The sequence below is a fragment of the Myotis lucifugus genome, unplaced genomic scaffold (genome assembly GCF_000147115.1).
Source record: "Myotis lucifugus unplaced genomic scaffold, Myoluc2.0 scaffold_2654, whole genome shotgun sequence".
In the NCBI taxonomy this organism is placed as follows: domain Eukaryota; kingdom Metazoa; phylum Chordata; class Mammalia; order Chiroptera; family Vespertilionidae; genus Myotis; species Myotis lucifugus.
In genome coordinates this window covers 7,466-21,195 of record NW_005873702.1, presented here as the reverse complement: position 1 = coordinate 21,195, position 13,730 = coordinate 7,466, and the positions used below count along the sequence as shown (strand labels likewise).

Sequence of the window (13,730 nt, the reverse complement as noted above, 5' to 3'; positions counted from 1 at the left end):
ACTTATACCTGGATGTTTTTTTCAATAAATACAGTAAACATATTTCCTATTATGAATCTTTATAACATTTCCCTTTCTCCAGCTGTATTGTAAGAGTATAGTATTAACTACAGAATGTTAATTGACGATCGTTTATGTTATTGGTAAGTCTTGTGGTCAACAGTAGTCTGTGAGCATGTGAGGTTGTATAAAAAAATACGTGTGTGTTTAATTTCACTGGGAAATTGGCAGCCCCAGGGGCTCCTGTGTTAAGTGCTTTGGGGCCACAATTGTTCTGTTTATATATGGGGCGCGGCTACAGTGTTTTGGCCAGGATCAAGCCTCGGACTAATGAAAGGACAGGGTCCTCTCATGGCCACGTGCAAGTCCCAGCTGGAGGGCAGGGTCCTCCCAGCACAATTATAGCCAACGGCTGTGGTTGTGAGCTTGAACCTATGGTCCGAACACGTGGCCCCACGTGCCTTGTGCTAGAGTTCTGGTGCATGTAGTTGAGTAGGGTTGAAACTCACGAGAATGCTGTAAACAACGTGATCACGCCCCTACTTTGCCTCGTGGCATCTGCTATAAAATAAAGACACGGCTTATGGGCGCTGGCGCTGTCTCATTAGGGAGCAGCGTCCCACCGAGACCCAGCTTTCATTCTCTTGTCTGTCTTTCCTTAATCCTTTCACCACCCCCCCCCCGCCCCCACTCAGTTTACCTTTGGCCGCAACATATATTTGTTACCAACTGGTTCCTTGACTGTAGCCCAGGGTGCTTTACTGTTTGTATCCTTGTGTTCTGTTTTAAAAAGCTTTCATTTTTTAGCCAGCTCTGTTACTTATTGGTTGGCATGTGGATTTGTATATAATACTCCTTAAATAGCTTTACTACTGATTTACCAAATTTTTAAAGACTCATTTACAAAAATAAAAATAACTAGAGGACAGTTTCCATCCAGATCATACTTAAAGGGGAATGCCTCCTGCTGGGGTAGGTTCTGCAGCTCCATCAGCCCTGATGCCATCCGTAGCTACTGTCCTCTCACCGGGGACTTAAAAGTGACATCGTGGCCGTAGCCCTTTTGGCTCAGTGGACTGAAGGGTCCCGGGTTCGATTCCGGTCAGGGGCATGTACTTTGGTTGCGGGCACATCCCCAGTGGGAGGTGTGCAGGAGGCAGCTGATCGATGTTTCTCTCTCATCGATGTTTCTAACTATCTCTCCCGTCCTCTCTGTAAAAAATTAATAAAATATATTTTTTTAAAAAGTGACATTGTGCCCGTATCCCACCTCTTGCCACTGAGGTGGTGGTGGTCTGCTTGGGGCGGGGTGGGGGCAGCTGTTTGGGAGAAGCTCCCGGTGCTCCCTCCCCTCGGAGCGTGGCTGCGGTGGGTTCTGTGAACGGACAGTGGCATGCGGCCACGGTTCCCAGCCCCGCTTCCCTGTGTTCTCTCCTAGGTCTCAGTCTGGCACAGGCAAGACTGCCACCTTCAGCATTTCCGTCCTCCAGTGTCTGGACATCCAGGTGACCGGCTGCCCGTCCTCCGGGAGGAGCTTCCTTCCCTCCGTGGCGCAGTGTTCACTCCTCTGTTGTGCTGGCTCAGGTTTTTAAAGGGAACGAGTGGCACACTAGAGCCTGAGCTGACTCCCTGCCATACGTTCCTTTTATCTGGACGGGAGACTCCAAACGAGTGGAGGTTCTCGTCTGTAAACAAGACTGCTCCCCGGGGCCCTGTGATCCCTGGGCTTGTGGTTTCAGAGACATTAAGTGGCGTTTACCTCCGTTAGAAGTCAGATGGGTGGTTGATGCGAGATCACAGTCAGAACAGGTCTGAGCCCGTTAGCGGGTCCACCTTGAGAAACTGACCATCTGTCCCCGACAATTCCTTCACCAGGTCCGTGAGACCCAGGCTCTGATCTTGGCCCCCACGAGAGAGCTGGCTGTGCAGATCCAGAAGGTGAGGCGCCCCGCCAGTGTTGCGCTACAGGTCTTGCCATCCGGTCTGTAGTTCCTCAGGCTTCTCCTGAGTCCTGGTCGTTTTGCCATAAATCATCACGTCCATGAGTTGGGGTTTGTGTTAAGTCATTTTAGTGCAGCTTGTGTGGTTCCAGGAGTTCCTGGCAGTCGGCACCAAAAGCCAGCTGTTTGTGCTTACTGTGAGCACTGCGGAAGGCTGCAGGAGTGTGCTGGGACTGGTCCTGGCTGGATGAGAGTATGAATTTCATATATTTCCTGAGTTTTGAGTAGTTATCATGTACTGTGTTTGTAGTGGGAAACCATTAAAACTAACTTCAGTATTCTAGAACACTTTCGTAGGAAGAGCAGAGGAAAGAGTGGGAGGAGAACTGGGCTCTCTGTGGTGTGAGTAATGGCGGAAATAGTCCGTGGTGGCCACGCCACGTGGATGGAAATGACCTGTGTCCCGCCAGGGCCTGCTCGCGCTGGGCGACTACATGAACGTGCAGTGCCATGCCTGCATCGGGGGCACCAACGTGGGGGAGGACATCCGGAAGCTGGACTACGGGCAGCACGTGGTGGCCGGCACGCCGGGGCGTGTCTTTGGTAAGCGAGGGCCGAGCTCCGTTCCCCGCGTTGCCTGTCTGCACGGGGTCACTTGTAGGGAGCGGAGGGAGGTCTCTGGAGTGGCCGGTTCCTTCCTCGTAGCCTGAGGTCTAATCCTCCTGCGTCTGGTTGTTTAGATATGATTCGGCGCAGGAGTCTGAGGACACGTGCAATCAAAATGTTGGTTTTGGATGAGGCCGATGAGATGTTGAATAAAGGTGAGTGTAACAGACGGACTGATTCTCTGCCCGCGTGATTGCGCATGTTCACAGTGCGGGGTGGAAACGGGCACCAGTGACGTGCTCTCAGTACGGCAGTGCGTCCGTGGGGCATAGCTGTGCCCCATGGGCCACGGGGCAGGAGACTCAGTTGGTGTTTTGGTGGCCGCTGCTAAGACTGCCCACAGCCAGCAGGGCACAGCCTGTCATCCTGACCAGACGCGTTGTTTTCTGTGTCCGGGGTCAGCACAGGCGATGGGCCCATGAGCTGAGCTGAGCTGAGCTGTGAGAGGATTTTGCGGAAATCGTAGGCTGTACAGTCGCAGCTCTGCACCTGATTCAGTGTGAGCCTTGGCCTCACCTCTCTGTGCAGGGTGCGGCCTCAGGTTCCTGTGGTCTTGTTCCTCCAGGTTTCAAAGAGCAGATTTACGACGTGTACAGGTACCTGCCCCCGGCCACGCAGGTGGTGCTCATCAGCGCCACGCTGCCCCATGAAATCCTGGAGATGACCAACAAGTTCATGACGGACCCCATCCGCATCCTGGTGAAGCGGTGAGCACGCCCTGCCTCTCCACGGTGCTGAACGGGCACGTGGGCGGCACTGGGGTTCAAACACGGAACCCTAATCGCCTTTTCTGAAAAGCCAGCTTTTCATGTGCATTCCCTCTTAACCTAGCAATTCCAAACTTAACAATTAGCTGCCGGTGTTTACCGGTGGCTTGAGAGTAAGATGAGTGTGTACCGTGGAACAATGGGGTGTTCTAACTGTTCAGGGTGGTGGTAACTGCTGGTTCTGATCCAGAGCTGGGCCCGGGCGGGAGAAGTGGTGGCTCCTAGGAGGTGTGGCCAGCCAGACGGGCCGCCCGGGCTGGAGGGCTGGTGGGGCCTGGCCTGCGCTGCCCCCCAGTCTCGGTGGGAAGAGCAGGTAACAGGGCTCGTGTCTCTCCTCCAGTGATGAGTTGACGCTGGAAGGCATCAAGCAGTTTTTTGTGGCGGTGGAAAGAGAGGAGTGGAAATTTGACACGCTGTGTGACCTCTACGACACGCTGACCATCACGCAAGCCGTCATCTTCTGCAACACCAAGAGGAAGGTGCGTGGCTGTGCCCTCGCATGGCCTCTGGTGCCAACTGAGGCTTGGTCTCTGGAGCTGGGATGGGCGGGTGTGGAGGCCGGAAGTCTGCTTTAGGCTTTGTGGGCACGTGGTCTCCGGGACAGCCGCCCACTCTGCCCTGTAGCACAGAAGCCGCTGTGGGCGCGTGCTCAGTGGAACCACAGTGTCGATTCTAGTCCCACGCCGTCGGTGTCAGGTGGCTCAGCTGGTGGATGTTCCCATGTGAACAGATGGAGAGGGTTTTCGTGCCACTGGCTGGGCAAATGACGGTCCTCACACCCAGTGAGGAGGAGTCCGCGTTTCAGCGCGCCTGCTCCAGGGGTGGCTCACTGGGCTCCGCGATGGTGCGCTAAGTCCCGAGTCCATCTCAGCTTTGGGAGCTCAGGAGCATCTGCCATTTGGTTGGTAGGTTGACTGGCTGACGGAGAAAATGAGAGAAGCCAACTTCACGGTGTCGTCGATGCACGGGGACATGCCGCAGAAGGAGCGGGAGTCCATCATGAAGGAGTTCCGCTCCGGCGCCAGGTGAGTGGGCTCGGGGTGGGGCATGCAGGTCTGTGGGCAGCAGCTTTCTCTGAAGTCGGGGCGGTGGGAGCGAGCCCCTCCACAGCCTGAGGCCGCTGCTCCAGAGCTTTGCGGAAGGACAGTGTCTTCCAGGCAAAGCCCTGCTGGCATCTTCACGGCCTGTGGTTCCGTGACTGGTGCGGTGAGACGTGGAACTTGTCCTCAGACCCCACACGTGGCCCCATCACCACACTCACCCAGGGTCCTTGAGAAGGGTCTTTCTGGAGCTGCCCCTGCCCCACGTGGACCAGGGAGCGGGTGACTGGCATCCAGTCTTGAGCCTTCATGACTGAGTGACGGCCTCACGTCCCCTTCTTGCCGCAGCCGGGTGCTCATCTCCACCGACGTCTGGGCCCGGGGCCTGGACGTCCCTCAGGTGTCGCTGATCATCAACTACGACCTGCCCAACAACCGGGAGCTCTACATCCACAGGTAGGGCGCCGCCCCCGCCCCTCAACACCCCCCACCCTCCCACACCCTGCTGCCGGGCGCCTGCATGCGGTCCTCGCTGTGTGTACCAACGGAATCTTCCTTCTTCCCAAGAATCGGGCGGTCGGGGCGGTACGGCCGGAAGGGCGTGGCCATCAACTTCGTGAAGAATGATGACATCCGAATCCTGCGAGACATTGAGCAGTACTACTCCACGCAGATCGACGAGATGCCCATGAATGGTGCGCGGGGGCCCATCCGCCATCCTGTCCCGGGGGCTGCGTGGGGGCTCTGCTGGGACCTCAGTTAATGCGTCTCCTTTTGTCTGTTTTCCTGCTTTCAGTTGCCGATCTGATCTGAGGCGTCTGCTGCACTGGGGACGAGTTGGCCAGCTGTGTCCAGAGCAGTTTCTGTTTAAGGAGGTTACGGCGCACATGTAATGGAACCTTGACCCCTCTGACCCCAGTGTCAGGGCGTAGCAATACCTGCACCTCATGGGGAGAAGGATCTATGAAGGCACACAAAGTTCTTACAAAGGGGAAAACAAGTCTAGTAGCACCTCGGAACCTGCCCAGGATTCAGTCTTGGGTTCTGTCTTCTTTTCTTACCTACATGTAAATAATGCTTTGCTCTTGGTCTTTTTCATTAAACATTTCAAACTTTGCCCATGAACTCTCATTTCTATGTCCTGAGCTACCACACCTTCCTGTACCCACACTCTGCTTGCTGAGCCCCTCCCTGTGCTGTGGGATGGATGAGTCTAAATTTCCAAGTTCATTGGTGATTCTAACTCCAGCCTCTGAAACTATAGTTTATGAAAGGAATTTCCTCTGAAATAATTGGAAAATCAACAAAACCCAATGTTGGTTCTTTGAAAAGATCAAGAATGTTGACAATTTTTAAGTGAAATTAACCAAGAAAAGACTCAAATTACCAAAATCAGGAAAGAGATGTTAAAATTGCCCTCAAAATAAAAGGGTCACTATGAGCAACTGTGCCAATAAGTCGGGTCGCCCCGACAAAGTGGATGGAGACCACTTGTCAGTATGAGGCAGAGGCGAAGGCAAGAACAGGGCGGGCAAAAGGAGGCTTGCAGTCGTTCGGATGGAAAATGCAATAATCACCCAACAATAAGTTGTCTCATACTCACAACCAAGCCTACTTTTGCCCACGCTGTATAAAGGCACAAATAAGTTGAAAATGAAAAAAACCAATGGAGAAACCACGGCGCCACACTGATCACCACTGGAGTGGCTGAGTCCACAGTGAAGGGTTCCCCAGGACAGGGAGGTTTCATAGGATGAAGGGTAATTTATCAGAGCAATGCAACAATCCTAAACACCTGTGCACCTGGCAGCTTCAAAACAGGAAGCACTGACCTGCACAGGTTAGGCCAGTGCAGTGGTGGTGGGAGCTCAGTGTCAACCTCCCACTGGAGGCCACCTGGGAGGGGCCGGGTAGGAGGCACCAAGGGGGCGGGCCTCAGAATCTACAAGCCCCTGACGAATAATTGAAAGGTGAGTTCTGCAAGGTCAGCCTCCCCAGATCATCTGTGCTGTTTGCAAGCAACGCCATGGGAAAGGGAAATTTAAAGAACCCCCTTTAATAGCATCCAATGTGGGGAATACCCAGGGCTGCAAGGTCTGCATTGAACCCACAAAACATCGCTGTGAGGCACTAAAGATGCAAATAAGTGAGAGACTGCCCCAAAGGACTAGAAGAGGGGGGGGGGTCCCCTCAGCCCAGCCTGCACCCTCTCCAATCTAGGATCCCTCTCACAATCCTGGACCACTGGCTCCTAATCGCTCACCTGCCTGCCAGCCTGGTTGCCCCCAACTGCTCCCCCCACCCCACTGCTGGCCTGGTCACCCCACCCAGCCGGCTGTTGAGTTGTTTGGTCATCCCTCACAAACCCCCCTGCCGGCCTGGTCGTAGGTCAATTTGCATATTACCTCTTTATTATAGAGGATGGGGTTCTCCCTGAGCTCACCTACCCATTCAACAAGGCCCCACTCAAAATACCAAGAGACATTGTTTTGGTGAAAATTGACAAGTGGCTTCTGAACTGCATCTGGAAATACAAAGCCAGCAGAGGAAAACAACTGGAAAAGTGGACGCACTGGAGGACTCCCACTGCCTGATACCAAGAAATATCACCAAAGCCCGCCGGCGTGGCTCAGTGGTGGAGTGTTGACCCATGAACCAGGAGGTCACAGTTCAATTCCCAGTCCAGGCACATGCCCCGGTTGTGGGCTCCATCCCCAACATGGGGTGTACAGGAGGCAGCCGATCAATGATTCTCATGACTGATCCCTCTCCCTCTGAAATAACATAAAAACATACTGGGGGGAAAAAACACTGGGAAAAAAATATTACTGAAGACATTGTGGACTGGCTGAGGACAGGCCTGTAGGACCCTGAGACAGAAATAAACAGACCACAGGCACACAGGGAAAGGGTTTCAACCAAGGTACTGAGGCAGTTCCATGGGGAAAGGGTAATATTTTCAACAAGTGGTGCCAGGACAATGGACTGGTCATACAAGAAAGAAAACCAGAAAACCTGGACCAGCCTTTACTTCATCGCATCTATCAAACCTCGCTGGAAACGTAAGACTTAAAATTACAAAACTTCTCTAGGAGAAAACAGGAGAAAAGTCATGGGGACTTTGGGTTTAGCAAAGATTTCATTAAAGGGGGTAAGAAATAGAAGCAAGCTGTGCTCATCACAATGAAAAACGTTCACTCCTCAAAGACATTGTTACGTGTCTCCGTGTCATGGCCCCCGGGCCCACCCTCTGTGCCCTGGATGCCAGGGGCACCCAGAGGCTTGGCCGGATGCCGCTTTTATTACAAATAATTGCACTTAAAACAAAATCTTTCCCAGGCAGTCTCCCGAGGTCCCAGCAGGCGGCCCCCCAGCTCCGTCCTGTCAGGGCAGCAGCAGAGCCGCCCGAGCGTGACTCGGGGCACAGGTACCACGCGGCCCCAAACGCCACCTTCCCTGCCATCGGGGCAGGCAGCTGGGGGTGGCCGATGTTCCACGCATCCGTGTCGGGCTACGGAGAGCAAGGCTCCAGTGAAACGTTCCAAACCCAGGCAACCCCAGGACACTGGCCCGACATGGGAGCTGGACCAGGAAACTGTGATGCAGGTGCCGCTGGCCCAGCGCCCAGCACAGGAGGTAGACAGGTGAGCAGATCTGGGTGTTGGAGGGAGGTCAGCGCTACGCGACCTGGGTGAACACCAGGGGTTGGTGAAGTCGGGGAACGCGAGGCCCGACGCGCCCTTGGCCCCAGTCAAGACCAGCTGATGAGAAACTGCTGTCCCATCGTCAGCGAGACAGGGATGTCCAGGGTCTGGGAACAAGAAAGAACCATTGGCCGCCAAACCACGGAGGCAGAGGGGAGAGCCCAGCGCCCAGCAGGCAGGAGTGGCGGCTGACCCGGCTGGCGGGGACAGTGCTCTCAGCTCTGGCCGCCTCAATCAAGCTCTTTAACACGGCGCGTCAGCGCAGACACAGGCAGAAGAAAGATAAGGTGCCGGGGGCCGATCATGCCCCCCTCCCCCAAGATCCAGTTCCTCCCGCCCCTTGTGAGGTCCAAGAGTCCACGGCTTCGAGACAGCAAGTCCCGAGGCCAGCTTGGAGGACACTGTGTCCCAAGGGGCCCGGCCACCCCCACCCTCACCCGTCCTGGGGGACAGCCCTCTGGCCCGTCTTGGGCTCTTGCCTGGGTGTCGGGGCTGTAGGTGAAGTTGGAGACAGGAACCCCATTGGCAAGGACCTGCTTGGGGGCCGAGGCCACGCCCAGGAGGGTCACCCGCCTCAGCTGCAGGGCGGCCCCCTCGCTGCTCACATGCACCAGGTCGTTCACGACGGTGTTCTGGGCCAGCAGGACAGAGAGAAGGGGTGTGAGCAGACGGCAATGGGGAGCCCCCAGGACAGGCCTCTGCACAGCCCCGGGGACGGCGGGGGGCCTCGGCCCAGCCTGGCCTAGCGGCACGGGCCCTGGGCGAGCTGGCAATGTCGGGACTCGGGCCCACTCCTCTGCGGGCAAACAGCCTGCACTCGGGGTGACCATCCCGGGACCCAGACCCGGCTCCCCTCACCCCAGGCTGGCCCCACACTCCACCCCTGCTCGGCGGGGGCAGGACTCACATTCCTGGCCAGGAAGACGAGCTGTGTGTAGGCCCCACGCTCCAGCACCCCCAGGCTCTCCCCGTCATCCCAGAAGAGCTCCCCGCGGGCCTCCCCGCTCGAGGTCAGGGCCACGGCCAGCGCCATGGGCTGCTTGCGCGACTCCGTGGTCGTGAGGCCAGGGCCCTGCAGACCGGGTGGCACATGTCACCTGGCAGAGCCTTCGACCCAGGCGGGAAGGACACCGTGTGAGGGCAGCCCCGGGCCCGGGAACCAGGGTCTGCACGACAGCCTGCCGTCGAGTGGCCCGGACCCCCGAGGACAGGAGAGGCCCACAGATGTTTGCAGACTGGCTGACCCGTCCGCGGGCCCGGCCACAAGTTAGTGGGCTGTCTCCCGAGCCTCCCCCCTGGACCCGCTCCTCCTCCACCCTCAGGAGCATCGCTGCCGGGGCCGGGTTGGACCCCAGCTGCACAGAAGCCATGTGGCCCCGGACAAATGCCTCGGTGTCCGGCCAGGTACCTGCAGGGGGATAATGTGTCCAGCCCGGAGGTGGAGGTTGATGGTGTCCAGGGGGGCCGGCAGCGTCACCCACTGGCCCTCGCTGTGGATGGCAGGCTTGAGGGGTGCCAGAGGTGGAGGCGGGAGGCTGCCAAGGGCCTCTACTGGCACCTGGATGGGGATGGCACGTCACCAAGGGTCCTGGGCAGTGCCAAAGCCCCGTGCTGTGGTCAGGAGCCGAGGACTCCACGGGGAGGCCCAGGGGGCCTGGCAGAGACAAGCTGGTGTGACCTCAGGGCAGGGGCCCGGCCACTTGGTGGGAACCGGCAGGAGAGGCCCGAATCCTGGGCCCGGGTGAGGCAGGCCAGAGGGCACCGGGAGGGGCAGGATGTTGGGAGCAAAAGAAGTGGGGTCCTGGCTCGCCCTGTAGCAGGGAGGGCCACAGCACCCGGGCAAGTTTCAGCTCAGGCTCAGTTTGCACATCCGGAAAATGGGTTCCCGCAAGGACAGCACAGGATGACGCCCGGGAGTGCACAGGCGAGGCCCAAGGACCTCGGGGCAGACACAGTCCACGCTGACAGGACAGGAGGGAGGGACCCTCTCGTCTCCCAATTCTCTGGGGTTAGGGACCCGGGACTCACCGTCTGCAGGTCGTACCACGTGCCGGCGGGGAAGTAGCCAGTCACTTCCACCTTCCCAGCCTCGAGCACCGGCGTGATGAGCAAGGCCTCTCCCCACAGGAGCTGGCGGTCCACCGGCCAGGTGCGGGGGTCCTCGGGGAACCTGCGCGCAGACGCCGGGAGCCTGGAGCCCTGAGGTCCGCGCCACGAGCCCCGCAGGGAGGCTCGGAAGCAGCCGGAGCCCGTGTGCGGGAACCCAGGAGCCCGCACTTGGCTGGGACGGCAGGGCCGCTCTCCGACCCACTGGTCAACACAGGAGCAGGACGGACCCTCCCCGGTCGGCAAGGCGACACGCAGGCGCTGCCCCCGCCTCCTGTTCTGCACACGGAGCCCTGCCCACTGTCTGCCTGTTCTTAGTGTTGGTCTGACCCCCAGGCCGCTCTCGCTCCGGGAACCCTCCCACCTGCTGCTCGTTTTCTACACTAACTAGCGACCCACCTGACCTTCATGTTTGTGGTGAGGGGAAGGGAACCTGGATTTTCCAATCGCCAGCTAACGACCTAGCCACGTGAGGACCCTGAGGCTGCGGATGGGGGCACCATCTACGCACGGCACCTCCCACGTGACCACGTCCTTTCCGGCCCTGAGCCTGGACGGGTGCGATCATGGCAGTCTCTCAACTCACTTTTCCGCCGGTGGCCTGGTCCCTGCTCAGGGCCTTCATGCCGGCTTTCTCTGGACTTCGACTGCCCCCAGCCCTGAGCTGGCATCTAAGGGGCAGGAACTGGGGTGCAGGGGGGACCCCGGGAGGGAGGGCCTCGGCTCACTCAGCTGCAAACCTGCTCTGGCTGGGTTCCGGGGACTCCCCTGTGGCAGGGCGGGCTGCCCCGGGGTCACTGGGCTGGCGGTTGCCCCCCCACTGGGCACCCATGGGCCATCGTCCCCGCCCCGGGGCACTCACTCCAGGAAGAGGGGCCGGGCCACGGTGTCGCCGCGGGTGTGGGCGCCGTGGAAGAGCGTGTAGAGGTGGGGCAGCAGCGCGTAGCGCAGGCCCAGAGCCTTCCGCATGGCCTGCTGCGCCGTCTCGCTGAACCTGTACGGCTCCTGCGGCTGCGGTGGGCAGAGGGCGGAGGGCCGGGTTACCCACTCGGCCGCCTGCAGTCCGGCCGGGCAGCGCCAGCTTGCTGCCGGTCAGGGTCGGGTCCCGGGACGGAGCCGCCCGCCTACCAGGCTGTGCAGGTCATTGTGGTTCCGCATGAAGGGGTAGAAGGCCCCCAGCTGTGTCCAGCGCACGCACAGCTCCTCCGACGTGTTGCCCAGGAAGCCGCAGACGTCGGCCCCCACCAGGGGCACCCCCAGCAGGTTGAAGAGCAGGGTTTCTGCAGGGGGGTCAGGAAGGGCCTCAGACCACACCCCTCCCGCACTCCCTGGTCAGTCCTGCCTCATCAGGGTCAGCAGGTTAATCTACCTGCCTGCAGGCTGCTCCCTAACACCTGGGCAGGGGTGGGCACAGCAAACTAGCCCGTTAGCATTGAATGGTATCCCCCCAAAGGTCACATTCCAGTCCGAACCCCCAGTCCTGTGAATGGGACCTTATTCGGAAATAGGGTCTTGGCAGAGGCGGTCAAGTTAAAATGAGGCGTGAGGCCCCGATCCCATATGGCTGGGGCCCTAGCAGACAGACACATGGGGAAAGCCACGAGATGACACGGGCCAGAGTGACGCAGGCCACCAGCTCCGGGAAGGAGTGAGTGGAGAGGAGGGCCGCAAGGGACCCGCCCGCACAGGTGAGGGGACCCGCCCGCACAGGTGAGCAGGTACTGATTGGGCCCCGCGCCCCACATGAGTCAGCGATGCCCCCGCCATTGCAGCCGGTGTCCCTGGGATGTGCTGGCCCAGCTCCCAGCTCTGGCCGCTCCTCCCGAGGGGCCCACACCCCGACGGGGCTCTCACCCGGCACCGACGAGGACAGCTGCTCCCAGCTGCTCCACACGTCCCCTGTCCAGTGGCCGGCGTATTGGCCGTGGCCGGCGAAGGTGGAGCGGGAGATGACGAAGGGGCGTGTCCCCCGAACCTTCACCAGGGCCCTGGGCGGAGCAGGGGACAGAGCTGTACGGAGGGTCAGGCACCCACAGTGCCGGCCATGCAGCGGCAGAGCGGGGAGGCACGAGGGGGCGCCACAACAACATGTGCTGGGCAGTCAGCTCTGCCCGAGCCACCTGCCTCCGTGTCACAGGGAGGACCGCGTCCCGCCAGGCCCACCGGAGCCAGGGGCCTGGCCCGCCCACGCCGTCCTCGAAGCACTGGGCAGGGCCTGGGGGACAGGGCTTGGCCCCTGGGTGGCCCGGGCTCCCTCCCTCCCCCCGGCCGCCCCTCACCGGCCCTCACCTGTGGGAGGCCGAGGCCTCGGTCAGGCCGTACAGGTTGTGCAGGTTGTAGTGCGTGGAGAGAAACTGGCGGCTGGAGGCACAGATGGTGGCTGCCCGGAGGGACCCGCCCACCACCCCTGGGGGAGAGGGGCACTTTCTCCTGGCGGGCTAGCATACCCCATCCTGGGAGCACCCCACCCTGGGAGCACCCCACCCTGGGAGCACCCCACCCTGGGAGCACCCTGGGAACTTGAGGCACGTTCCCACACAGTCTCCACTTTTCCAAGGACGGGAACGAGGCGGACGCCACAGGCTGCCCTAGGCAGAGCCCAGACTCACAGGCTCCAGCCCTGACCCGTTTCCGGGCTGTCTCTGCCGTGTTCCTGAGCCCATGATGCCCGCCCTCCCGGGTCTCGCCTCAGCTGCAGGGCTGGGGTCCACGTTGCGTGGCGGGGGTCTCCCACACCTGAACCTCCTGGGTCCCCCCTTTCCTGGCTGGCTGCACCCCCAAGTAACAGAAATAACAGCTTCGTGTCTCCCCAGCCAGAGACCTGACCTGACCCACCAAGTCCTCGCCCGGTGCCAGGGCGCAGGTGGGAGCTCACCAGGCACGTAGGGCGGGTTCTCCAGCTCGTTATCGGGGCAGCCGTCCACGGAGCCCTTCACGAAGTTGGACGGCTCGTTCATGTCCTGCAAGAGGCCCCGGAGGTGGGTGTCTGCCCAGGGCAGAGGGTGGGGCCGGTCCCCAAGGCAGAGGGACACCTGGGGGCGGGGGGCACACTCACGATCCACATGCCGTCGAAGGGCACCTGGGCGTGGAACTCAGCCACCATGTCCTGCCACCAGTCCAGGGCCTCTGGGTTGGGTGAAGTCGGGGAAGGCGGTGGCCCCTGCCCACCCCTGGAGGAGAGGCCGAGGGGGAACCCAGGGTCCCCGAGGAAGGCCTCGAGGTGTCCTCCTGGTCAGGGGCCCCCCCACCCCCTCCGTGCCCTGGACAGCGCCTTTTTCCCCAGCACTTTTCCCATCCCCCCTTCTCCCATCCCCCCCCCCCGCTTCTCCCCCCCTTCCCCCCCCCCGCCCCCGCTCTACCTTCCCGATCAGGGGCTGCCCGGTCTCATTGGTGATGAACACCCCCCTCCGCAGCCCCTCATCGTAGGGCCGGTAGCTCCCCGAGGGGCCGGAGCTGCTGATGGCGGGATCCTGGGGGCGAGGGAAGCGGGTGGAGAAGGAAAGGCGA

The 13,730-nt window shown here is 59.9% G+C and overlaps 2 protein-coding genes across 2 annotated transcripts in view; one reads left to right on the top strand and one right to left on the bottom strand.

Moving 5' to 3' along the window:
• Positions 1-1,283: 1,283 nt before the first annotated feature.
• LOC102427012 (eukaryotic initiation factor 4A-III-like) lies at positions 1,284-5,530 on the top strand (the record flags this gene model as incomplete). Its single annotated transcript, XM_006108555.3, has 10 exons — positions 1,284-1,505; positions 1,876-1,938; positions 2,411-2,543; positions 2,681-2,761; positions 3,172-3,313; positions 3,714-3,852; positions 4,283-4,398; positions 4,762-4,869; positions 4,981-5,108; positions 5,210-5,530. Coding segments are annotated over 10 exons (1,149 nt in total), but the record flags the coding sequence as incomplete, so codon positions are not given.
• Positions 5,531-7,424: 1,894 nt separating this feature from the next.
• GAA (glucosidase alpha, acid) overlaps positions 7,425-13,730 on the bottom strand; it is a 12,942-nt gene continuing 6,636 nt past the window's right edge. Inside the window, 13 exon segments of the mRNA XM_006108554.3 lie at positions 7,425-8,224; positions 8,597-8,749; positions 9,025-9,189; positions 9,526-9,675; positions 10,146-10,287; positions 11,086-11,234; positions 11,352-11,503; positions 12,078-12,211; positions 12,513-12,630; positions 13,099-13,183; positions 13,279-13,356; positions 13,358-13,393; positions 13,583-13,693. Coding sequence (XP_006108616.1) covers positions 8,165-8,224; positions 8,597-8,749; positions 9,025-9,189; positions 9,526-9,675; positions 10,146-10,287; positions 11,086-11,234; positions 11,352-11,503; positions 12,078-12,211; positions 12,513-12,630; positions 13,099-13,183; positions 13,279-13,356; positions 13,358-13,393; positions 13,583-13,693 — 1,533 coding nt within the window. The 3' untranslated portion in view covers positions 7,425-8,164.